Here is a 25,843-nt window from a genome sequence, read left to right as displayed (position 1 = left end):
CTACGAGCACACACAGCCGTGCCCATGAAGTCTTTCTGACACTGCAGATGGTCGAGGCTGGGGTATCTCCAGCCAGCGTGGCACTGTTTTGTCAAACAGCACCAGCCAAGCCTGCAGGAAAAGCTGCAGCCACACACTCCATTGGTATTTATAACTTTTATTTGCAATACTTTAGGTCCAAGTTTCAAACTGCAATATTTTTACACTCAAGACACAGTCATGCACAATCCATATTTCAATTTTCTATTGCTTCAACCACAATTTAAAATAACTTAATATTGGAAACAAAACCCAAAATCTTAAAAAAAAAAAGGATGCTGAGGTCAGTAAGATGGATCCATGCCATCAGCACATTTACAAAGTAAATAACTTAGTTCTCTTTTTAAAAAGATCAGTTACCTCTTAATCCAAAGTTACAGAAGATTTTTCACTACACATTTGTTTTGTTTTTCTTTTATATTTCTTTTTTCTGTTTTTTTCTTTTTTTCTTTTTTTTAAACAGATAACACGTCCTAAAAAAGGAATGTACAGCAAAATGAGATACATTTCTGAGATCAATGAAAATGTAGGCTCCTCCTCTGTTTCCTTTTGTCAGGATACCCTGAAGGAAAAAAAAAAAAAATCTAGCAGACACCAGCGTAGGTGTAAACTGGTTGCTTCGGACTAAACTGGAGTTTAGCATTGGTTACATCCTGATCCAGTCAAGAGTTGCAGAATCCTTTTGTGGATCTTCCCGAACCATATGTCTGCACACGCAGCACCTGCAGTGCAGACGTAGCAGCAGTGCACCAGAATAACTCCCAGTTATTATTCCCCTCCTTGAATCTGGGCTCTGCCCAAGGAGGCGGTGTTCTCGTCACTGGGGGCTACGGTGCGTGCAGGCTTTTGCTTCTAGTTCCCACCTAGAGCAGCTCCCCTTCTGCTTGCTTGCCTGCTAAGGCAGATACCGGCAGCTTATGAGAGTCGTACCTGAAGAGCTGAGAGGCTTTTTTCCCCCTGTTGCTGTGCTAAAGACTGATTTAGCAGCATTGCTTAACACTAATATAAACAGCGTGACGAAAAGCAATTGCCTTTGTGCACCTTAAGCTCAAAGGTCAAAAATCTCAGCAGAGATGGATGCAAGAGACTTGCATGCTTCGTGTTTGCTACATTGACCCACTTCTGACCTGGGCAGCTTTGCATGATGGAGAATAAGACCAACGGGCAGCTCCCACCCAGTCAGCCGAGGGACACCTCTGGCCCCTGGTACCTGGGGCATTATCGGCACCTGCTTATTAAGCAGCCAGTGTTGCTGACACTGAAGCCAACATCCAACTCCTCACTGCCTTCAGTGGGAGCAGCAGCAGTGCCTGTATCTGATCCCTAATTCTATGGCTGGGCTGGACAAATGACACACACAACATGAGGCAGCACAAGGATCTGACTTGAGAAACAACAACCTGCCACTGTTCCCTCTTGTTTGCAATAGCATCACACTGGCCTGAGGCATCTGGGACTTCAGATGACAGGCCCCGGGCTCCTGGGGCTTATGCACGAAATGGAGGTGGTAACTCTCACTCCAGACCAAGCTTAGAGTCAAAAGGCTGCTGTAAAAGGCAGTTCCAAAGGCAGTGAAATGAGGATCTCAAGCATTTCATCTGAGCCAGTTATGTCTTTGTTAGCAGCCACCAAGCACAGGAAACACAGAGGGCACAGAAAGAAGGACAAAATCAGTCAAGCATAGAGACTGGAAAGAGCAAGACCTGCGAGAGGTAACGCACTGCTTCATTTCCCTCATTAGGCAAACTCGTTTCAGGCCCTTGAAAGGAGGGCAGGACAAAAGTGGTGACACACGAACAATACTTATGTTCTCAGTTCATATACTTCCTCCCTCAGTGTTACAGAAGAAATTTGATTAACTGTATTCTCTCTGAGAAATCACGTTTAGCATTAGCCAGCTTCGCATTAGTAGCTAAAGTAGCTGAAGCCTTAGGCCACAAGAGTTGACCAAGAGTAAACTTTTTGATAAAGCTAATCCTGCTAACACAGAACTAGCCGAATCTGGCAGACAGAATCACAGAATCGTTTAGGTTGGAAAGACCGTTAAGATCAAGTCCAATTGTAAACCTAACACCGCCAAGTCCACCACTAAACGATGTCCCTGAGCACCACGCCTGCACATCCTTTAAATACCTCCAGGGATAGAGACTCCACCACTGCCCTGGGCAGCCTGTGCCAATGGTTGACAACCCTTTTGCTGAAGACGTTTTTCCTACTATCCAATCTAAACCTCCCCTGACGCAGCTTGAGGCTGTTTCCGCTCATCCTGTCACTGGTGACCTGGGAGCAGAGACCAACCGCCCTCACTCCAGCCCCTCTCAGGCAGCTGCAGAGAGCGAGAAGGGCTCCCCTCAGCCTCCTCTTCTCCAGGCTAAACCCCCCCAGCTCCCTCAGCTGCCCACCAGCACACTTGTGCTCCAGACCCTGCCCCAGCTCTGCTGCCCTTCTCTGGACACGCTCCAGCACCTCAAGGTCCTTCTTGTCCTGAGGGGCCCAAACCTGAGCCCAGCACTCGAGGTGGGGCCTCCCCAGTGCCGAGCACAGGGGCCCCATCCCTGCCCGGCTCCTGCTGGCCACACCAGTGCTGACACAAGCCCAGGTGCTGTTGGCCTCCTTGGCCACCTGGGCACACTGCTGGCTCATGTTCAGCCACCTGTCAGCCAGCACCCCCCAGGGCCTTTCTTGCCAGATACAAGCAGAATGAAGAAGATAAGGACCAAAGAGACAATTCCAAGAGAATGAAGTAACTTCAAAAGGTGGCCAGCCCAGCAACCGTGAAAACCCATAAGAAATCAAGAGACCACCAACCAGAATCAAGTGACAGGATTTGGGGATTGGGTGATGGTAACTGAGAGGCACGAACTGGGGTAGGGGTCCCTCTCTGGAGGCACCCACCTTGAGCTGTCACCTAAGAACTAATAACAGAGGAATTGGAAACCACTCGGACCTTACATTAATCAGCGGGATCCTGGGGTTAGACCCTATTATGGCATGTGTAAACCCGTAACTGATATCAGAGTTGTGATTCAAAGGCATGTACACGCGTGCCCAGCATCTCTTCTGACTTGCCTTCACAACTGCCAACTCAGGCCATTGCGCCCAACCGCAGTCCTTTTGGCTTTGTACGTAAGCTGGGTAAGGCAAGCCTTGCTAGCAAGCCTTGCAGGAACTGAGCATGATGCCCAAGCAGCTGTGAACATGGTGCCACTCAGTGAGAGCAGGAGGCACCTGGCACACAGATGCTGAAGCTGATGTGTGGCTGGCTGGGAAACTGTCCAGTGCAAAGCCACTGTGCTCACAGGTTATTAGCACAATTCGCAATTTTCCATATTATCAACTTTAGCTAATGATATTGCCCCCGTTTCCTCAGTCAGGGTCAGATTCTAGCAGAAAGCAAGCTTTTCCTTGGGAGATTTGCTAAGTAGCGAGAACAAAGTTTGTAGGCTGCTACCCACATGGCAGACTGAAGAGCACCCATGAAGAGCATGTAAGCATCCCTCCTTCTCTTTCCTATAATACAATTTTTTTTTCCTTTTGAGATGGCTGTTGTCAACCAAAGGTTGTATTATAGGAAAGAGAAGGAGGGATGCTTACATGCTCTTCATGGGTGCTCTTCAGTCTGCACATAACCATTGGTAGGCCTCAGGCCAGTGATGGTTTGTACACATGATGCATGCCTAGGATTATGGCAATTGGCTCTAAACTGCATCCAAAGAGAGGATGTGTAAGCAAGATTCCGCAAGCTTCAGCCAGAAAAAGAAATTACCCTGTCAGCTCAAGGACAGACACAAGCAAAGAGAAGTTTTAAAGATCCCCAAATTGCAAATCACTTGAAGAAACCCCAAATGGTTTCTGTTGAAACACAAAAGGTTGTCCTTTGCCTGCTTCCTGAAAACTGGGGGCTAAAATTAAAGTTATTTACCGGGGGTGGGGGTGGGGGGGTGGGAATAAAGAAAAGTTGGACACTTATGAGTCTTCAATCAGCTTGCCCCATCACCCATCATTAAGTCACTGCACATCTGCACATGAATGAACAACAGTCCACTGGGAAGGCATGTGGACCCCGAACCAGATAACGTTTAGCAAGGCAAAGCTGGCATTAGCGTGCATGCCCTGGATGTCAAGCAAAGAAATACTGGCTCCTGTCTTTATTGGTAGGTGTTACAGAGCTCTGGCTCTTTGCTCACTGGATTTGCTCACGAATAGACTAAGAAACATGTATTTACATGCTCAGTGTGAGGAATATTCAGTAGCCACACCAATGACTAAATACTGGAAATAACTGCCGTACAGACATTAGGGTATGGTGACATTTCCTACAACTAGAGGACAGGAGAGGTACTTATTTCCCTTCTTGTGGTGACTGGAATGTGCTTCATTTTTGGTGGCAGTACATGGCGGGGGAGACTGACTGAAAGACCTGCTGAAGTACAGGCCTTTGGCCTCAAAGAAACTCAGCACAAACAGCTAAAAAAATACTCGTGTTCATTTGTGTGTAGCACTAGTCAGCCAACCAGTAGCCAAAGGTGGAGAATAAACACACACATATTTACAGAAGTGCTGGACACAAGAAGTGAGAATGCAACCCTGGCCCGAGTTTGTGATCAAACCCCGAGAGCACTGTAAGATCCACCCCCGTGCAGGCTCCCAGGAAGGCATGCAGGAGCTGTACGGAATTTTCCATAGGTATGGGGGTTTTTTGTGTTGTGGGTTTTTTTTTTTCTTAAATAAATAAACTTTTCTGTGCTTCTCAAACTTCCCTGACTTTACTGCTGTCGTGCTTCTGTCCCAAAACACATTAAAACCACAGTGAGCTATCGGGTAGTTTTCACACATCTTCATTGCAGGGATGGGGATCACAGTCAAGCTCTGGATAGGGTGTTTTACCATTTAACAAATTTAAAAATGAAGACAATTAACCAATCTTTTAAAACCTTGGAAGGAAAGTGTTTGAAACCTACTTACCTATGCATTTCACAACAGAAACAGCCTATTTCTAATACTTCCAAAAATATATCTAACTAATTGCTTAATCTGAAGATAGCAGTCAGAAAACCCAAGATGGTTCCAGAGATTTTATAGTATTCATCTCTCTCCTTTCTGCAAGGTCAGCGCTATTGCCAATCCCAACATAATATGTGAACCTATAAATAATGTACAAGACTTGCCCCTCTCAGGTCTGGGGCGGGGTATTTTTGTTTGTTTGGTTTTTAATACATTAATATGCCTTTTCCACATTTCCCATCAGAGTTGGGAGGATATAAACGTAGCTGCCATCTTTCAGTATCTACTGGCTGAGAATTTAGAGCCAGAGGCTGTCTCAAGCACAGAGCCACAGGGATGCTACAGGTGCGTTTCCCTGCACATCAGACAGTCCCAGCTGGGCAATTCTCCTCCATGTTGAAAACAGCCACTAGCAGATTGCTTCTGCTGAATCCTGTCTGCCTCCCAGGATTTTTTTTTTGTTAGAAGAAAAGATCTCTAGATTTGCTGACGCAAGGAAAAGTATATATAGCATTTAATAAAATGAAGAGTAAGGCCTCTTATTACAGCAGTTGTCTTTAAAAAGCCAGTGCCAACAATATTCTGTATGCTGGGGCATACGCTGGTTTAAAATAACACTAAAAAAAAAAATGATGTTACCATATGATTTTCCTATTTTTCCTATGTGTTACCTTCCAGGAAATTGTGGTGGTGGTTTTTTTTTTTTTAGAGATGCTGAAATACTTATAGGTAAAGAAACTAAATTGGAAAAACACCAAGTAGTGTAGTCTGACAACATAAGTATTTATATTGTATGTCCAGCAAACACGTGCCATAAAAAAGTGCTTTCCTTTTAAAGGACGGCTGTCTGTTCCTTTCTGGGTAGTTAAAAATAAAAACTATACTGGAAACAGAAACTATCACTTGTTTCTTCACTTCTTACATGGAATACAAACATGTTTCATTCAGATGAATGCTTTACAAATCCAGGGCAGCCCATTTCGGGCCCGAATTACTCTCTTTCTCGAGAAAGTCTCTCCCCCAGATAGCTAGCTTGAGCTGACAAGAGAAAAATGGGACCTTCCAAAAGAAACAGAATATTTTGTTATTTGGGCATCTGAAAATCAGACCTGTTGTACTCCCCAGGAAACCAGGAAAGGTTAATTCATACTTAGCTGTGGTAACTCAACGAGCATTGCCTCCGTCTGTTGCCTCGGCCAAGGACACTGGGAGGGACAGAGCAAGCGAGGGTAGGTTAGCGGGCAGCATTAACTACAGTTGCAACACAAAGACTGTAACTAAGTAAGAAGCCAAAGTCAAACAAGCTAATGGCCTTATTCAAGAACAGCCCAAGCATCCTTCATTCCTACTGGCAAAACACGAAGCTGGTTAGTACGTTAAAGGCTACCTGCCCCTTTGCAGGACCGGGCCTAAACATCTACCACAGAAAGCTGTTTTACTCTTTCTTTCCCCCGCCCTCACTGGGCAGGTGTTGCTTCAATTGCTGTTTTGAAGTTCTTTGATTAGTTGTACTACTAAAATACAGCAATAAATATTCCACGTGAATGTTTTTTCTGAGTGAAGCCACGTTGCATCTTTCTTTCAGAAATGAATAAATAGAACACAAATTGCATACTTAAAACTATTCTGCTCCCTTACAAACCAGTTGACTAGTCGAGCACAATCCTCAGTCACATCCAGGACTCCCTCTCTCCCAGCAACTCAGAGCTGCATTCAGCAGTGCTTGCTGTGCGCAGGACAGCAGAAAGCAGGCTGGCTTGATGTCTCTGTATATTTCTGCAACCCATTCTGCATTTCACGTTTGCTCTTGCTCAGTGCAAAACTCCAATATCTAATGGAGTTCCAGTGGAGTTCCAACATTAAAGACAGCTTTCTTCCAGAGCTGTCTGGTGCACTGGCTCGTGCATATCTAAACTGCAGAAGCTGTCACTCCCTCACCTCGGCCTCAGTTTCCACAGCAGAACTCGTGTGCCTAAAGCACAGCCTGGCTCCCTCCCCCTCTGCCGAGAGTGGCGCAGACACTACTAACCTTTCCCTGGAGCTACAGGACGACCAGGAGAGTAAGCACCCTCAGAAGTGACAACACCACTCAGCTCTGTTTTGCCCTTCTCTACCCCTGCACAGACTCAAGATGGCTAATCCCACCATTCCTCGCATTTCACAGCATGGCTACGATACACCTCGGGAGCAGCCCAGTGCCAGTTTGGCTCTGATGTGGGATGACTGGTCCGGTGCCAGGAAGAGGCAAGCACCCAGTGCCGGTCTGCTGCTGCTGGCTGCTACAGGAGCCTTCTTCCAGCCTGGGTCTGCAGATGCTGAGGCCGCTCTGTGCTCTCAAGGGGTCCGCTGGGGCTCAGCACCAGGCAAGGCTGGGCCCGCTCTCACCTCACATTTCTCTTACAGCTTTGCATCAGACAAGCCCTTTCTGAGTGACTGACTGATCTTTCTGCTTTTTCATTTCAGTAAGACTCTCATCCAGGCAAACAGATTACAATTAGGTATACAAATCAAATTGTCAAGAACCAAACCACTATATATTCACAGTTGAAAGCCTGTATCTCAACAGGCTGTTCTGTCTCTGTCCCACTCTTGATTCCTTTTGGTTGGAGATGCAATTTCACTTTCTTCCTCATCTAGATGTACCGTGACTCGGCAAATACCAGTGAGTGGGCTGTATTTGAAAGGCAGTGCAGTCCGGAGTTTATGAATGGAGACCCTTCTCCAATTCCAAACCATACCCCAAAAAACCCCAACCCCCCACAAAAGGGACCTCCCATCTTTAAGAAACAACTGACAATTTAAAAGTGAATGTACAGCTTATTCACAGGGTGAGAAGGAAGGGAATCTTCCAACTGAATTTGCTTTACCTTGGAAATGGCTGAGGCAGCAAAGCATTTTCGGTCATTACCTCTCTGTCTTAAGCCCTGTTTCATCTCAAAAATAAATTAAGGAGCCAGAAAGCAGGAAGAAGACAAATGATAATTTTTTACTCTTTGAGGGACTGGGTTGTTCTCCCTCCTACCACCATGACTGTGACCGTTGGTTTGTTCATCCATCCATCTGTCCTGCAGCACAAGAGTTGAGGTTTTATAGAGTTTTTGTTCTCAGTCCTTCTCTGAGCTGGCATGGGAGAAAGTCGGCCTGAAGCACTAGCGGCTGCTGTTCTTAATCGCTTCCTTTGCTGCAATGATCAGAGGAGTCAGGCTGGAGAGAGGCTTGGCTAATTTTAAAAATGGATGCTGCCCAAAGGAAAAAAAAGAAAAAACCATTACTTTCCAAACTCAGTTACTCACAGGCTCAAGCAGTATTCCTCTGGTTACCAGGAATACACAGAAATAGGACTGAGGGGACCATCTGCACACACCTGCGTCTTCATGCCCAGTACCTTGCTATCACAGGCAAACATGGCCCATATCCTACAAATCCATTTATCAAGGTGCCTTCAGCTTGCTGGGATTTTTGCCCTGCCAGTGTTCTGGGAATGCTGCTTGATGTCCCAGGGCCTTGTTCCTTTCAGGAAACTCAAAATACTTAGGTTCCTGTTCTCTAAAGACATGAGCTATTTCAGTTGTCAGAAGAGACAAGGGGCACAAGCCATTCCTCAGGGAACTCCAATACCTCTAGGATATGTTTATCCCACTAGTATTTAGGCTCACGTGTTGTTCTGAAGGCCACTGAGGTACAGGTTTTCAGCACCAAGGCAAGAGCTGGGAGCCAAGTGACAGATCACTGACGGACTCAGCTCTGGGTCACAGTGAGAGCAGTGTCTACCATCCCGTCCCTGCCCCTCCTGTGCTGGCTGGCACCTTCACAGCAGGGACAGCCAAGTGGCACGTGCTGCAACTCCCTGTCTGCTGCAAAACCTGGCAGTAAACCTGTAGTAGTCCTCCTCTACTTGACTGTGCCAGGCAGCTAATGGAGCTGTGACAAGTCCTGCTCAGCTGTCCCTGTTTTGGTGGCAGAAACCTCTGTAAGTGGGGCTCAGTGGCAGAAACCTCTAAGAGTGGGGCAGGATGGACAAGCCAGGGCCCCTCTGATGCTCACAGTTGGCACCTCACACCCCCTTCCTTCCCACAGCCAAATCTCTGACGTCTTGGCTGTAACTCATTTCATTGGTTTCCTCCCTGGTCACGTCCCTGGACCTGGTCCATTTCAGTTATTTTGCCACCATGTAAAACTGAATATGCTACCAAAATACAAAATAGGGCCACAAAAATGACCAGAGGGCTGAAGCACCACTCCTATGAGGCCAGGCTGAGAGAGTTGGGGTTGTCCAGCCTGGAGAAGAGAAGGCTGCGGGGAGACCTTATTGCAGCCTTTCAGTACTTAAAGGGGGCTTGTAAGAAAGATGGGGACAGACTTTTTAGTAGGGCTTGTTACAACAGGAGAAGGGATAACAGTTTTAAACTAATAGAGGGTAGATTCAGGCTGGATCTAAGGAAGATTTTTACGCTGAGGGTGGTGAAACCCTGGCCCAGGTTGCCCAGAGAGGTGGTTGATGCCCCATCCCTGGAAACATTCAAGGCCAGGTTGAACAGTGCTCTAAGCTCTCATCTAGCCGAAGATGTCCCTGCTCACTGCAGGGGGGTCGACTGGATAAGCTTTAAAAACCCTTCCAACCCAAACCACTCTATGATTCTACTTATTTTTCACCTGAAAAGCAACAAGGCTGGAGACTAATACGAGGGGGTTCTATCTGATGCCTTCGAGTTCAGCTGATGAGAAAGCCGTTACATAGTACAGCTGTTTCACTTGTAGCCACTTTGCATTTTACCTGCAGAAGTTCCTTGGCAGACCCTCGCCTGTCCACATCCATCTCCAGGCAGCAGTTCAGAAAGTCGCGAAACACAGCGGACAGTCGCTCGGGGTTTTGCAGCTCTGGTGTCCCATTCGTAGCTATCAGATACAGCGCCTGGAGAAAAAAGAAACATGAGACTCCGCCTGTTTCCTTCATATCCATAACTGCTCATATAGACCCCATTTTTTAAGGTCTAGTCTCCAGTGGAAGTTTCTTCCCTGACAGAGGGTTAGGGATGATTTTTCTATACCAACAAAAAAAGAAACCCTGATGCAGCCACAGCTATTTCAACATCAAAATGATCTTGCCTTGACAGCTGATTGCATTGGCTGACCTAGTTAGTATGAACTACATCAGCAGAAGCACGTTTTGCTTCTCCAAGTATTGACACTAGCTTTACAGGCTATTTTAAAGAGTGAATTTGGTCTGTCTATATTATTTCAAAGGATTATTACATAAAATGCATCTCTGCAGTGCCCACTGGTCCCTAAAGTACAGCTTCCATAAAGCAAAGGTAGACAGATTTTTTTTTCTCTCTGTTCTTGATAAAAATGGTAACCAGATGAAAAAAAGTAAATCCATCAGCTTATTCACTGGATAAAGAAACAGAAACATTCAGAAGCTCAGTTTTCAACACAGACACATAAGTTGCCTGCACAAATATATTCCGAAGAAAATGCAAAACTGGGTAGACAGGAGCCACCTGAAACCACGTCTTTCAGCAGTCTCTGAATTCCAGAGCAGCTTCATTTATGTGGTAAACTTTTAATGGTCTAATCAGAAAAGTGGGTAATTCGATCACTATGTAACCCTGCGCTAATTTTGATACTCAAGTAAATACATTAATGGTGCCCCCATCCCAGAAACGGCCAGGGAAGAAATGGGAGGTTTTGGCAGTTGGGTTATTGAAAGCTCAGGCTTGGTGACATGGAGAAACGGGCTTGGACCATGAAATAAATGTGTTGACTAAATATTTCAGCAAAAACAGACACAAAGCAGAATAGGCTACGTTGCCTATAAATTACAGTCTTCATGTTTCAGGCAAGCTTCCCAGTGAGAACTGGGGGGGTATTTCATCTCTAAAAGCCACTGTTTCAGAAAAGTTTTGTTTATTTTAGAGATAATGTTAGATCTCTTATGCTTGTTTCATCTTTTCAGGGTCATCTTCACAGACAGAAGAGCTGGAGCAACTTAAAATCCAAAGCAAAGTGTTACCTGAGAATTGGGAGTATTTGTCTTGTGTTAAGGGTTGAGTTCTCTGTCAACTCCCTTCCACGATGTGCATAAATGCCCGACTGCTCATCTGAACGCACAGTCATTCTGTGCACACAGGCCTATCCAAACACTTGGAAATTCCAGCCTTTCTCCTCCTCAATAGCATCTAGTCTAAGCTAAGCTTAAGTTTCTTAAGCAAAGCCAAGGATGCTGACTTCCATGCAGCTGACAAAGATCATGCAGCTTAGCAAGTCTTCCTGATATTCCTCAGGCCAAGGAATTATAACGTAATTTTGCAAAACACAGGGTGAGCATTATCCAGTGTGGTTCACTTGTAACCAAGGTCTAACATGCTGAGAAGCTAGAGATGCGAGTTCACCCTGCTTTTGCAAGATGTTATTTAGAAACATAAGACAAACACTTTGAGCTATTCAAACTTAAACTTGCAGAATACATCTAAAATATGCAGTAATAATAATAGAAATAGGCCTAGGAGTCTTCCATAAAATGTCTGCCATAACTGCAGCTCTGCACTACTGGCATTCAAATAGACCATGACCAAATTGACTTTATTATCCTCTTAAATACAGAGGAAAATTTCAAAGCCTAAAAAGGCAAATGAACTGTCCTAGAGTTTCTCTACTTTCCCCACAACATAAATGTCACAAAATCAGTCTTATCCTGTCCATCTGCAGCTGACCTCGGCCACCGGACCCAGTGGTGAGCTGGAGTGCCTGCCTTCACTGCAGTTAAATTGCGCTACCTGAGGGATGTCGCTTCTCCTGTGGGATAGGAATACAGCACCGATGTCAACCTTGGAATTTTTATTCCAGCTGACTGTGAAACAGGATTGACAGGACAAATGGAGCTCTTTTAGTTGCTTGTTTCTTCACAGAACATGAATCATGAGGAAGAGTCATCTTTAGCTAGGTACTGCACCTTTTGAATGTTTCTACAACAACAGAAAAAGGTCTATGGGAAGCTGAAGTACCTTCCTGTTGTGTATCTTTTGGTTTTCTACGATAGAGTTGGCAAAAACAAGTACTGTACGAAGGAAATGAGTGTTTGCAGTAGCTGCAAAGGGGCAATAAGCTCATTAATTTGTTTAACGTACCAAGAAACAAGAAAGGATTTGGCACACAATTATAGCTGCAGTCTGTGAAAACGATATCCTGAAGTTATCCAGGCCACCCAGATACATGACAGAACAATATACAGATGATTTAGAAGCCTGAAATTGTAGAAGATCCACAGCATTTGGAAAATATGCTACAGTGTTGAGGGAAATTGATGCCCTGTGGTTAATAAATGAAAAAGCAAACAGAAATGCTTAGTGTATGGTTTGTTGGGTTTTTTAAAAATTGAAACTGGGGAGGTCCAACCTTCATTTCAAAGGATATTTATTGCACCAATGTTTGTCCCCCAGGCCCTAGGCATATGCCTGATGGAAAGAAATCACAGTGAGAGAAAACAAATACTATCACAGAAATATCCAGGACACTTATGGCTGGAAAATGGTTCATTCCTCTCAGTTCTGCATAGGCTGGAAAGAACCTAAGCAACATGGGATGCATTTGCTCTACACATGGAAAACAACAAATGTATCTACATTAAGACTGCTGTTAACTCTATGATAAATGATCCTTTAATGCCCTTATGATTTATGTATTTAAATTAGTGTCAGTAACTGAAGCTCCTGCATGCCTTCCATTATTAAAACAATCATTCATAAAAATGAAAGAGCATCCTTCTGTTTCCAGGCTTTGCAGAATTCCCTGAATGTGGTCTAAATGTGACTATTAAGCCCAACAACTACTGGGTGCCATTGCTAAAAAAAAAGCTTAGCTGTAAAAACAGGTCTTGCTTCTAAGCTCTCCTGTTTGGATGCAGCTGAGACCTCTCACTGAAGTCTCTGATCCCACATACAACAGCAGATGGATCCTGTCCCTAGTGGGGTTGATTTACCTTAATAAAACTAGCTGATAACTGGGGAACTCCAGCCAGTCCATCACAAGCTGTTTGCTGTTCCTAGCTCAGAGGCAACAACCTCTGCAAAAGAAAGAGTCCAGGAAGCTAATACAGATGGTACCAACTTCAGATGCCTGATTTTAATCTGCTGCCGTTTTACTCAGACACCTGAAGATGCCTTGAAGCTCTAAGTGTTCAAGTTGATCTTAACTCCAGCAGGAGATGAGGCATGTTTGGAGAAAAAGAGCATCTCAAATAATCTGGGCCAGGGCAGGAATAGGGCAGGATGTGAATTTGGTCAGAGATAAGAAATCCAGTGATCTTTCTAACAGTTGACCTGAGGCTTTTTGAGGAGCCCTAATCAACATCCGAGGTTAAGGAAGCAGGGAATTTTCAGCTTCCAGACAAATAATGCAAATGCATTTTTTGCAAGGGTCTTGCACAGAAGTAAGTGGAACAGGGGGTCCTCTCTTTGCACAAAAGCGAAGCAGAACTGGTGATGTGCAAAAGTCTCTGCTGGTAAAACTGGGCTGCAGTGACTCAGGCCTACCGCCCCCCTGCCAGCTAGGGTGCACTCCGCCTATTCAGCATCAGTCTGAATCCAAACCTGTTTGCTTCTTATACCCCCTCAGGAGGTGGCAGAGCACATGCTGCTCCACATGCGTGCACTGGAACCAAAAACCCCAGGGCTCCTACGAAACCAAAAGAAGTCTGCCAAGAAAACTCAGGAATCTTTTTTTCAAAAAGGATGGAAGACTAAAATGTGTACAATTGTTGTATTCCTTTCTTAAGTAGCACAGCTGGGGGTATTTCCTGACCGTTCTGTTGTTTCTTTCAGTCTGCAGTACACAGTCTGGGTCCCATAGACCACAGAGAGAGCACAGCCTTGCTGCTATGAGAAAAGCTAAAGGTCATGCTCTGTTTTAATTCTATAGCCTTAAAGATTATGGCTGTATACACACAGGTCAAAATTAATTTCCTCATGAATTCCTGCATCTGACCAGGGATTAACTGTGCAGCACTTAACTTTGTTTCAGCTATCAGTCACGAGGTTTCATCTTTGTATACATTCCTCCACTATTACACGCTCATTTGGTATAAGAACTGGTAATTTCTGGTAATTAGGATAAAACTGAGAACTTCAAAACACTAAAAATACATTAGTTTACTACAAGTATCTGTGCTAAAACATACTTTTAGAAATGTATTTGGTAATAAATAATTATGGCATTACTATAACCAATGACACTTCCTGAAAGGCTCAGGTAAGCAATTGGCTCTGATCTGAGTTTGAAAAGACTCCTCTGCCTGCAGATCCAGTTGAAATGCTTTTCACAAAAATTCCCCAATTGAGTTCAAACACCACATGAGAACTTTCAAGCATTGTTGAAGGCAAAAACGGCACATTTCTGAACCAGCTACATGCCGCTTCTGAGGTTCTCCTATGGACATAACCAAGGCTGCAGTACATGCTGGTGTGCTCCAGTGACGTGTTTAGCAGCGGACTTTGGTGGAACTAGTTCAAGCTGACGAGGCTGGGATTTTGTCTCATGGGAGACAAAACATGGGACAGATTAGAAAGACAGTGGTATCTGATTTTATTGGCACCTTACCCTGAGAGGATTTTCATTAAGGTAAGGAGGTTCTCCTTCCACCATTTCTATTGCCATGATCCCAAGTGACCAGATGTCCACTTTGGGGCCGTATGCTTTTCTTGTCACCACTTCTGGTGCCATCCAGTAAGGAGTCCCGACCATTGTGCTCCGTTTACTCTGCTCAGGAGTGATCTGAGCACAGAAGCCAAAATCAGCTGAGGATAAAAAACAAACACTGTTAAAACCAGCTTGGATTATGAAATCAAGAAAAAGAAACCCCCACTATAAGCCTCAGAATGCGTTGCTGAATTTATCTGGAAAAGCAGCCATGCTCTGTTTACTCAGTGCTGTAGCCAAAGAGATATTGAATTGGCCACTTTAAAAACCCATTAAGTTTCATGCAGTGGCTTTTACTCACTTGAAGCTTTAGATTGTAACTCCCTCCCTCTGGAAGGGACGCACACAAACCAAAGCCACTCTTTACACCTTTTTCCTTTCTATGCCTCTCTGCACGTCGGAACCGTGCTCTTCGCTTGCAGCAGCGGTCAGCGTGCTACCACAGGCATCACTTCTGGGTAACTGGCAGTCAGTCAAAAGCAGCCCCACACCACATCCTGGGAACGCTGTGCCTGACCAAGAATACCTACTCAATTTGACAGATCCATCCATTCCGAGAAGAATATTGTCGCTTTTGATGTCTCTGTGAATCACTTGGTTTGAATGAAGGAAATCCAGTGCTTGCAGGCACTGATAGATAAAAAAGAAACATGAGGGTAAAAATTAATGACCTGATTTCATCACACAAGAAAGGAAATGGCTCCAAAAGATTTAATTTCTAGATGAATTGTGAGTAATGGCAGAATACTGTGCTGTCAAGAGGAATAGCTTGCTGCGTCAACACTCAGAGTAATAACTTTGTAAATGAAGGCATATTAGCTTTTAAAAGAGAAATGTCAATTATTGTTACAGACTATCCCCTGAAAGCACAGACAGAATGACTGTGGCTGCAAAGAATATCTTCTCTCCATCCATATGACAAACTATTGTTTGCCAAAAAAGAGAAAGTCCCTTCCTTCGGTATGAAGTGGATCACTTTCGGTGGGAGGTTGCATGACAAGGATTTTATTGTTAGGCTCTACAGCAGGTTTGGAAATAGCACGTTAGTAATTTTTCAGAAGCAAACACCATTTTGGGCAGAATGCTATCCTTTTAACCTGAGGGCTGTGATAAATGAGTTTCTATTTTTCTTTGCTATTATTTTAAAATTCTGCAACCAGCACGTTTGCTTTTACAGGCAAGGAATGCAGTACAGGCGTGCTCCGGGCAAACGTTTACAGAGGCAAAGTTGAGAATAGTTTAAAAAACAAAAAGATAGTACAGTAACAGTATAAACAGTATATAAGAATATAATACATGCAGTGATACTGGCAGGCAGTTTACTTAAGATGCTCTTTCTTCTCCATATTGTAAAAGCAACATAGAAACAAGCTCTGAACATGAAATCGCTCCCGTTCTTACCACCTGTTTAGAAGTACCATCCTGTCCAAGTAATCAGAAGCACAGGTGGGATCCCTTACCTCCCTACAGACAGCTGCTATCTGTCCTTCATCCATACAGGTCTCTGTAACAACATCAGTTAAAGAGCCTCCAGCCAAGTATTCCATAACCACCCAGAGTTCATCACCGACTAGGTAGCTGAAAAAAGAAAACAATGGCATGGAAATGAATGTGCAAAGCTCGATTACCTGAGGAAGAAGACTACAGTGGATTTTTGTTTCCAGGTCATTTTTAAATGAAGACAGAATAAAATGAGTAGACGTTTCTTCTAGGTTATACAGTACTTAGAATCTGTGCAGTCTGAAAAATTGGACGTCTTAGATGGCAAGCAAGTGAAAAATGCAATTTAGTAACAGCAAAGATACATCTTGAACCAGGACATATCACATCATCTGGTTCATCATTTTAACGCATAAATTCCATGCTTAACTCCAGGAACAAGGCAACACAACTTTCATAGTTGTCCATGGTAGGAGGGTGTGTACCACTGAGGACAGAAATTGGTCAACAGTTTGGAAAACCTTACATAAAATACGTTCAGAAACAGGAAAAACAATTTAAAAACTGGCAACTTACACGCTTCTGGAAACAAGAACCTAGTCTTCCTGGCATCCACAGCAATGGAAAATAGTGGGAACAGCCCAAGGGAAATAATTTCTATGATGATTTATCAGCACTTATCATAAGACACAGTAAATATGACGAACTTAAAAAAAAGGAAGGAAAAAAACCCAAAACAGAACACAACAACAAAACAACATGGAGGTAGCGAACTCATAGGCTGTTGTTTTAAGATATGGCTGACCCAGGTTTTTGAAAGATTAATGCAGACAAAATGCAATCTCCTCATATACTCATTGTATATGAGTATATAAATAATAAAGAGGTCAATTTTTTGCCAGTGGCCAAAGGGGATTTTAAAAAATCTTTGGCTTGCAGTATGTAAATGAACATTCACGTGATAATACCAGAACTGCTTACCTGTCTAAATAGTTAACAATGTTGGGGTTCTTATTTTCCCTCATGACCAGGATTTCATTAATAATTAGTTCCTTTTTGGGCTGCTGTTGGAGATTCATTTGCTTTATGGCCACCTACAATGACATTGAAAACCATTACTTGAGTAGTCTGTTGCATGAGATCAGAATGTACATGGAGCGAGTGGTTTTGGAATGACGTAGCAGACCTGTGCCAAACTGACCTGTTATGAGAGATAAGAGCTCAGTAACTTACATTACAACACCCTATTTCTCTGCTAGCTTGGGTGCTAGCTACAGGACATGTGGCCATATACGTTTTCCCTTGTAAAATCTGTAAAAATGGTCTTTAAACTATCAACTGCAGATCTCTAACATTCTTTGGACCTATGTGCTTCTCAAGATGGCCTTAGTTTATCACCACTATTGTTATTCATGCATGTTTTGCAAGCAGGAAGTGGTTTTGTTACCGTGAAAATATATAAAACCAGCAGGTAATACTTCAGTAATTATATGATTTATGATCATTATTTCAGCAACTGCTGTTATTCTTGACATGATTGCATAACTGAAAGAACACACATACATACATTATGTATAAAATGCCGTACTAAAAACATCATTACAGTTACACAGAAAAAAAAATTACAATCTTAGCACTTCCCAACTTCTTGAATTTTGATTTTGCAACTCTAAATATCACTCACTAACACAGTTTAGATTTGCAATTATTTCCTGGGTTTAAAAGAAATAATCCATTCTATGGTATTTTATGGATACACCCAGGGTTATAAGCAGAGCTTAAGGCTTTTAGGTCCCTTGCAGACCTCTACCCTAGAGCAGTTATGAAGTACAGCGCTGCAGGTGGATGAGAAACTGCCAGTAAGATTCAGATGTATTTGCTGATAGCCAGAAATGATAAGTCAGAAATCTTAAGCCATAGCCCTAAAGAGCCACAGGACTCTCCAAGCCACCACCCTGTCTGTTTATTACTCATATGATCACTTTCGCTCTGAACCACTGTAGCCATCCTGCCTCTCCCACATCCTGCCTCCTCTGCCCAGTCCCGTCTTCCCCCAGGCAGCCAGTCTCCACTTCAGCTTTTCGTCCTGGCCTCCTTGCTGAGCCGCTTCTGCCAGCCCCATCCCGCTGGGCTCAGCCCTGCTTCCCTCCCTGCCGTCCAGCTCAGCTCCAGCCAAGGACTGCTACCAATACATCCTCCCCAGTGGTCCCAGAAGAGCCCTCCCACCCAACACACACCTTGTGGGGAGATATGGACCTGTGGCTATTTAAAGTCTGCCTCTTGTTCCCGCCATACGCAGTCTGGCCAGCCTCCCCCTCTGTCTAGTCCTGTTCTTGACACAGCATGAGAGAAAGACCACCCCTCTCTGCTCTCGTTCCTCGTTTTCTGGCCAGATTTTCAGGCAGGGTTTGTATATATTCAAAAACTCTGGCTTGAAAAAGGGAATGAATGTTAAGATGCCTCTTTAAATTGGCCACTACAGGGCCTGTCAGAGTTAACACCGCTTTCCTTCAAGATTTGTTTCTCGCCCCCACTTCCCTGTGACCAGTTCATGGGCTGTAATGGGCTGTCACTGACGCTGGACCTAAACATGACTGTGTTGTTCAGGAGAGATCTTCGCTCTTCCTATACATCTTCTCACTTGTCAGTGTGTGTGACAACCAGCTTCAGTATGACTACAACACAAAACTGCGGCCTAAACATGATCTCTCCTTAATTAGGTCTTGCATTATACTTTGAAGATGAAACATACGATGGAGAAAATGCTAAATAGTATTACTGTGATTAAGATAAATCAGGACTGAATGATGGCAGCCTCCATCAGCTAGTTGATGCAATAATATATTTAGCAATTAAGACAGAGCTAGTGTATCCTTCTCTGAGAGATACGGCCTCCCTCCTTGCATTCTTTCGGGTAGTTAATAAAGGATGTCCGAAATTAAGCGACGTAATGAAGCCATTTATTCCTCACAGCAATAGGGCAATCTGTGACCACCCCTAGGGTTCTCCCGAGGCCTCTCATTACAACAGATCTTTAGATTTTTCAATTTGCATTGCTAACCAATACATCGCCAGGTCCACAGGCAGATTTTGTGCTGTAAATGTACAGAGTTAAACTGTATGTTTAGACCAACATTCTCTGTAATAGCACAACTTCATGCACGCTGGGGAACAGAGATAAAACAATTTCTAAACCAATACATTTATGATGGTAATAAAAATTATATAGTTTTTATCAGGCCCAAAAGGTCACTGCAATTTCCTTACAGATTTCTCTCCATTAAATACCCATTCAGGGATGGTGTAACACAGCACCAGGCTGGGACCAACAATACTGCAGGGAGCACCAACCTGTCCTGAAGACAGAGTAAATAAAAAAATAATTCTCTTACAACTGGCCTTAAAAGCTACAGGTGAAGCATCAGCCCAAGGACAGAGAGCACCAAGGCTCTTACTGGTTTCAGGGGGACCAGGGGGAATTTGCAGGCACCTTTTCAGGCATTAATGAACATTAATCAGTGTAATGGTTGCTGGGAAGTGGATGGCTGTAGTAAGTGTTCAGTTACGGAGGCAGAGAACCACACTGCCCTTAAAGAGATTTCACAGATAAGCTGAAGACAGCAGATGATTTATTTTGCCAGCTGACACTAGTCTGTGCTTCAGAGGAACAGCCTTTGCAGTGAAGATCTGCTGGAGACTCAGAAGCCCCATCCACAGTTCGCACCAGTGGGGAAAGCGCTGAACACCAGCAAAATCTGCTGGGACTGTCGACACTTACCTCTTGTCCTGTGGCAATGTCGATTGCTGTATACACAGTTCCTGATGCCCTAGAAACAAAAGAGTAGCGAAGAAATGAGAAGCAGTTTAGTCCCTGAGTAAAAGCAAGCCCAGGAGATCGCTGCTGCTTGTAGTGTTTATAGAACACCTTTGCTCGTCCACTCCTTCAGCCAGCAGCGCACAGCGCAGCAGCCCACCAGCCCTCTGCCATGCAGGGTATCCAAGATAAAACTTAGGTCCAACATGAAGAAAAAGGGCTGGTGCAAATCTCAAACATACATACTAGATTATTTTAGTTAGTGGGGTGTGTCTATAAAAACTGGAAAATAATATATTTAAATCTGTTTTTATTTTCTCCAGTTTTGCTTTGTTGGGTTATTTTCCCCTTTTGTGTGCGCGTGTGTGGTGTTTTTCTCCAGGGAATGTAACATACAGGCTAGTTGTGCCTTCTCAGACTTCTTATTCGCATCTGTCTGCAAAATTCAGGCACACCATGCAGTCATTCTGAGAACCCTGAATACATATGACAGCCATTTGAAGAAAGGATCTAGACACAGCTTTCTCCAGCATGCAAGGGAATTATTCTCCAGCCGTCCTGCGAGGTCACAGCTAGAGCAGGTTAAGGCGTATGTTGTTTCACACACAAATGGAGAACTACTCAAAACAGATGATCCTTAGACAGCTTCTTTGTGTGTCAAGAACCATCAGCAGCTGCTGCTGGTTAGGTGCACCAGACACGTGAAGGACTCTTCGTGGTGTCTGTTTTGTTCTGTGGCAGACACAGGTTGTGTTGTAGAGCCACCAGAAATAAATGGCATGCTCACCTGCAGACTAGACAGCGTGGGGTTTTGTTTGCCATCTGCCTCTCGTTAAAAGAGGTTCTTCCCCTGTAATGATGTGAAGGGCCAGAAAGGCCACGATCAGAGGAAATCCCTTTGGGCTTAAGAGCAACTGCAGGCTTGTAAACCCTAATGGGGCTTCCTTCTGAGCTAAACCACAGGTTTACGCTGCCATCATTTAAAAAGCCAACATCTGCACGGGCAGTGAGGCAAGGGAGATCCAGGGTGGGAATTCCAAGAAGCGGGAACACACATCCAGCAAGTGTCCCACTGACTGAAAATCCCCAAATCAGTTGGCTCATTTTTACATGATCCCCCGGCTTGTTTCTTTACCTGCAGGCTGAAGTGCTTCTGAAGCATTTTAATTCAACAGGCACCAGAGACTGTATGCCTGTGTTGAGAACAATGTTCTCATTGGGCACACTATGTATTCTTTTAATATAAATGCAAATGGATTTCCTATGACTAGTTGTCAAGATTAATCCAATTTATTTTAATGAAAAGCCAACACCATTTATTCAAACTCACTAATGCTGTGCTGTACCTCCCGAGCAAAGTCCTGTCAGGGTTTATTTAAAAATAGCTATTTAGATTAGGATGCTTTTGGTATGCTCCAGGCCATCTGTGAGAGGTTTAGATAAAGGTGAGTAATTTAAGTGAAGCTGTGAATTAATTGCAAGGCCTCTGCGATTCTGTATTATGAAGTTTTACTTCTAAGCGACTATAATTTCTGATCTGTATCTAACTTTTAAACGCTTCTGTAATGTCTTAGTTTTAATGCAGTTAGGCAAGTACCAGGGCCCGCAAGTAGATCTGTGCCACTGTGATGCAGTGCAGTACAAATTAACTAAACCAACTTGAACCCAGGCTGCCCATGGCTCCATACTAATATGTCTTTCTAGCAAGAGGTAACGCTGCTTGAGCAAACACAGCCTCTTCATCAAGCACGAGTTAACTAAGCTTCCTCCGGTGTCAGCAGTGTTTTCAGTCCTCAGCTGAAGAAAGATGACAGACCAGAGACTCAGCACTGAAGCTGACCTGTTCTTCAGCACAGGCTGACTACTGTTCACTGCAAAGTGGCTGTAAAACCATCACACTGTATTAACTTACCAGCTGTATGAAGCCATGAAGTGCTATGTGCCGGTCAAGTTGCTTTTCCTCACCTAAGAAGTTGCTCTCTACCTGCAGTTCTCTGAGTGGCCACATCTCATTAGCAGCTACCAAAAAACGACTCACTTTCAACACTACTAGTGCCTTTGGCATAACTGTACCCAATCACTGCAAAGGCGGGCAGCTCAGAAACTGGCACCTGCATCAACTAAGCACATCAGCACCATCCGAGGCAGTGCATCTCAGCCCAGCCCTGCTGCAGACAGACACGCTAACCCCAGCCATGCAGCAGTCCGGCTCCTCCTGATCATCCTGTTTGATTACCTTTGTGATGATTTTTTTTCTTTAGGATCTTTCCTCATCACTGTAAATTGACCTGCGGCATTACAGTCATGAGCTGGTTACGGCAGCACACTCACTCCTCTGTAAGAAGGGCATGCAATCTTCAGGCTGTACTAAAAGCTGGAGGAAATCAGTTTAGATACCCTTTTAGGACAGATATTAGCCACTTTTCTTTCCACCAGTTGTTGAGGCACCTTTTTACAAGCTCACTCCTAGGACTGTCAAAATAAAAGATTGTGAGGGTGACGGTCATATTCTCACGGTGACAGCAATAATCTGCTTCACACGCATGTTTATTCTCTCACTACTTCAGTTGACACTTATCTTTTGAGAGACTGGCACAGCTCTTAAGTGTCCACTGACATTTTACAAATAACAATAAGAACCAAAGCTTCAGGTAGAAATCAAGCTGCAATGTGATAAAGGTTTTTATTCAACAAATGGAGCAGAAACACCTTTCCACAAGTGCCCTACCAAACAAGATATATCTACTATAACGCCTGCCAGAGAAAGAGCATGAGTGTGTCTGGCTTTCTGCAGTCTGTATCAGTTCTAGGTCAGCAACATGTTACCCTGAGTTCAAACCTCAAACAGTTAAGACAGAAAAATATCCCCTGATGTCAGTAAACAGCTTCTGTCATACACGGACAGCAGTGTGATCCTGGTGTTACACCAATGGCACTGGCCCTCCTGGAATTACAACACAGCCAAGGAAGCTTTAACTGAGCAGGGAGCCTGTCCTTATTTAAAATGCAAGTCAGATACCTAATTTTGGTGTAATTTCTTTTGTTCGTGCCTCCTCACATGAGAAATACTCAACTCAATCCTATTTACAAAAAGCAAAGTTGGGTTTCGAAAAGGAATAGCTTGGTTCGTTATTTTCGCTAGACTCCTAAAACGTGCAGGATCCACCAGTGGTCTGGCATCAGGCAGATGGTGCATTTTCTCATCACACGCTTTGTGCATCAACACTGTGGTTATTACTGAATTCTGGTTTTTACTACCTCTGCTAGAAAAAAGAGCTTATTATCTAATCTCTGGTTTCAGTTTCTAAACTATGTGGTTATAATCCTGATCACTCAATATTTTTTAAGCAAAATACTTGAAAGAAATGTTATTGAGAACTATTATTTATCTAACAACTATCAGGTGGCAAGTTGCTCTTTTAGGCAATGAAGTTTCTTCTCCTTTCTTTAGCGTGGTCATACTATTTTGAGACATACAAAGATGACTTCTCCTAAGAAAATAAGCAAACAGGTGCCACACATCTGAGGGACAGCAGATCTTCCAGGTCCTGCTCCTTGCTGCAGACAAGACATTGCCAGCATCAGGTTGTCTTTGACGATGCCTTCAGACCACAGTTACATATTCTGATCAGCACTGCGAGACAGGGGAATCTAATACAGGTGTCTGAACACGTTTGGAGGTTGCCTGACTTCACGCTTGATATTATACCAGCAAAATACCTGGCCCTTGTTTTTGTATAAGTAACTGCAATTCGACTTACCCTTGGCCAATTTTTTCAAATCGAGTGTATTTCTTCTTAGGATCTCCCACACTCACAATGCTCCCTGAAAGAAAAAATTAAAGATGCTTACTTAAAAATAGAGATAACACCTTACTGCAGATCAGGAGTGCAGCCCCACTGCCTGGGGTTGTGAGCTGTTTGTAGTCAGTTGGGTGACAACAACAACAACACAGGCAGCTCCGTAGCACAGGTGGCCTCCACGAAGACTGATTTTCTGCAGTCCTTTGGAGAGTTACCTTGGCAGGAAACATGGAAAGAACATGGAGAAACATTCGCAGGAGACATATCAGAAAAGAAGTAGTACTAATGCAAGCGTTTATCGTCTATAAACATTAATAAGAGCTGACACAACAGAGCCTTTATTTTCTTAGGAATAAGCACTCTGTGTGATTCAACAGAAGGTTTAATACTTCTGAAGATTAAATGCACCTTGGCTTCTGAAATCAATTTTTATGAACAGGTACCATTTTTGGTACAGGAAGAATATTGCAAAGTGTTTCGAGAAGGGGATCTTCTCAGCCTTTCAGCAGTTTGCTGGAAGAATGCCTTTACATTTTTAAAGAACAGCGTTTCATGTTATAATCAATAATTATGGGGCTTTAAGAACTATGACCCTCATAATTTATTACCAGGCTAAGTTCTGAAGACGACCTTGCTTGTGCCACTTTAAGAACCACACTGCTTGTCTTCAGCCTGACTCGGATCAGTAACTAGCGTCTGACTCGCGCTCTCAACACCGCACAGATGCTGATCTTCACAAATAAGCACAGCCATGCCGGATAACAAGAACAGCAGTATTGCTCAGGCGCTAGTGTTACGCAGCTAGCTGCACAAACGGGGTGCCGGTAAATTCACGAGTACAGGCGATGCGGTGCAGAAGCCAGGCCAGATGGGGTGCTGCCGCCTCCCGGCAGCTCCGCGCTGCAGCTGCGGGAAGGCAGGGCCGGCCAGCCTGCGCAGGGCACGGGGCAGTCTGTGCCCATCAGCCACTGTGGAGCTCGTGTGCCGCCGAAAGGTAAAATTAAAGCACGCACTGCTTGATGGCTTCTTGCCCACTCGGAGGTGTGGGCAGTCCGAACGGGAAGGAGAGAAAGCAGTAATTAGGATACTGTGTTTGTGTCGAACACAAGAGCCAAAATCGGATAAACTCAGATCTGAAGGAATAATTAAAAAAAATATATTGTTTTTTTCTGGTCTGGTAGTTTACTACATAAAATACAAAAAATGAAGCCTAAGGTGATGGCTTAATGCAAATGGCTTCTGAAGTTGGAATGTACATCACTGAAACACTTTAAGAAGATTAGTTCAGAAGGAAAGACTTTGAATGTTTTGCAGCACATTTTGTTTGACTGATCTGGCAACATTCCTGTATCACAAACACATGCTTAATTGTTCACCTGCGCACCCAAAACAGAACTAGGTGATGCACCATTCGCTCTGCCTAGTAACGAACACCTCTCTCCCCTGTCCAGGCCATTTCTCTGGAGCAGAGGGCTTTAGCATCCGAATGGGCACCTGACTGGATGCCTAGCCAGGAATCCTGCCTGCCAGCATGGCAAGAAGTCGGGGCATCAACACCATCTGGTACACTTCCCGCTAAAACTATTTTGCTGGCCGTGGCAAGATCGCTAACGGGAGCTGCAGAAGAGGTTTCCTTCGCCCCGCGGTACCCGGTGCCCTCACCTGGCACTCCAGGAACGCCACCACGCTGCTGATGGCAGTGTGGGCGCCTGCCTGCGGGCCGAGGATGCTGACACAGTCCCACATAGCCTGAAGTGGGACTGCCCTGCTATGCCAGCCTGCAAGAGTCAAGAGTAACTGGACCGTCTGGAGTCCAAGCCAAGGACAAAATGCTCTCAGGACCTGGTTAACTTTTCGTAGTTTCATCTCACTGAAACGTATAATGTAAGACAAAACTTCTATTCTGCTTCTCTATAGTGAGTCTCCACCACAGAGTAACTCCAGTCAAGAAGAATATGACCAGAGGAGTCTGGGGCTCCCTTTTAACTGACTGGAGGGAGCGATGTGAGATGAGAAAGCATACTCTCCTGCTTACACTGCTGAGCTTAAC

At 44.2% G+C, this 25,843-nt stretch overlaps 1 protein-coding gene across 1 annotated transcript in view; it reads right to left on the bottom strand.

Annotated features, from left to right (window-relative positions):
• Positions 1-141: 141 nt before the first annotated feature.
• The window catches only part of PAK3 (p21 (RAC1) activated kinase 3), an 83,801-nt gene continuing 58,099 nt past the window's right edge, over positions 142-25,843 (bottom strand). Inside the window, exons 8-15 of the mRNA XM_064463368.1 lie at positions 23,752-23,815; positions 19,955-20,003; positions 17,158-17,270; positions 16,197-16,314; positions 15,267-15,366; positions 14,638-14,834; positions 9,818-9,955; positions 142-8,282 (exon numbers count right to left, since the gene is read on the bottom strand). Coding sequence (XP_064319438.1) covers positions 8,193-8,282; positions 9,818-9,955; positions 14,638-14,834; positions 15,267-15,366; positions 16,197-16,314; positions 17,158-17,270; positions 19,955-20,003; positions 23,752-23,815 — 869 coding nt within the window. The 3' untranslated portion in view covers positions 142-8,192. The remainder of the gene's footprint in view (positions 8,283-9,817; positions 9,956-14,637; positions 14,835-15,266; positions 15,367-16,196; positions 16,315-17,157; positions 17,271-19,954; positions 20,004-23,751; positions 23,816-25,843) is intronic.

This window comes from Phalacrocorax carbo, chromosome 11 (assembly GCF_963921805.1).
Source record: "Phalacrocorax carbo chromosome 11, bPhaCar2.1, whole genome shotgun sequence".
Lineage (NCBI taxonomy): Eukaryota > Metazoa > Chordata > Aves > Suliformes > Phalacrocoracidae > Phalacrocorax > Phalacrocorax carbo.
Note: the sequence above shows the minus strand (reverse complement) of the source record. Positions and strands in the feature narration are given on the sequence as shown.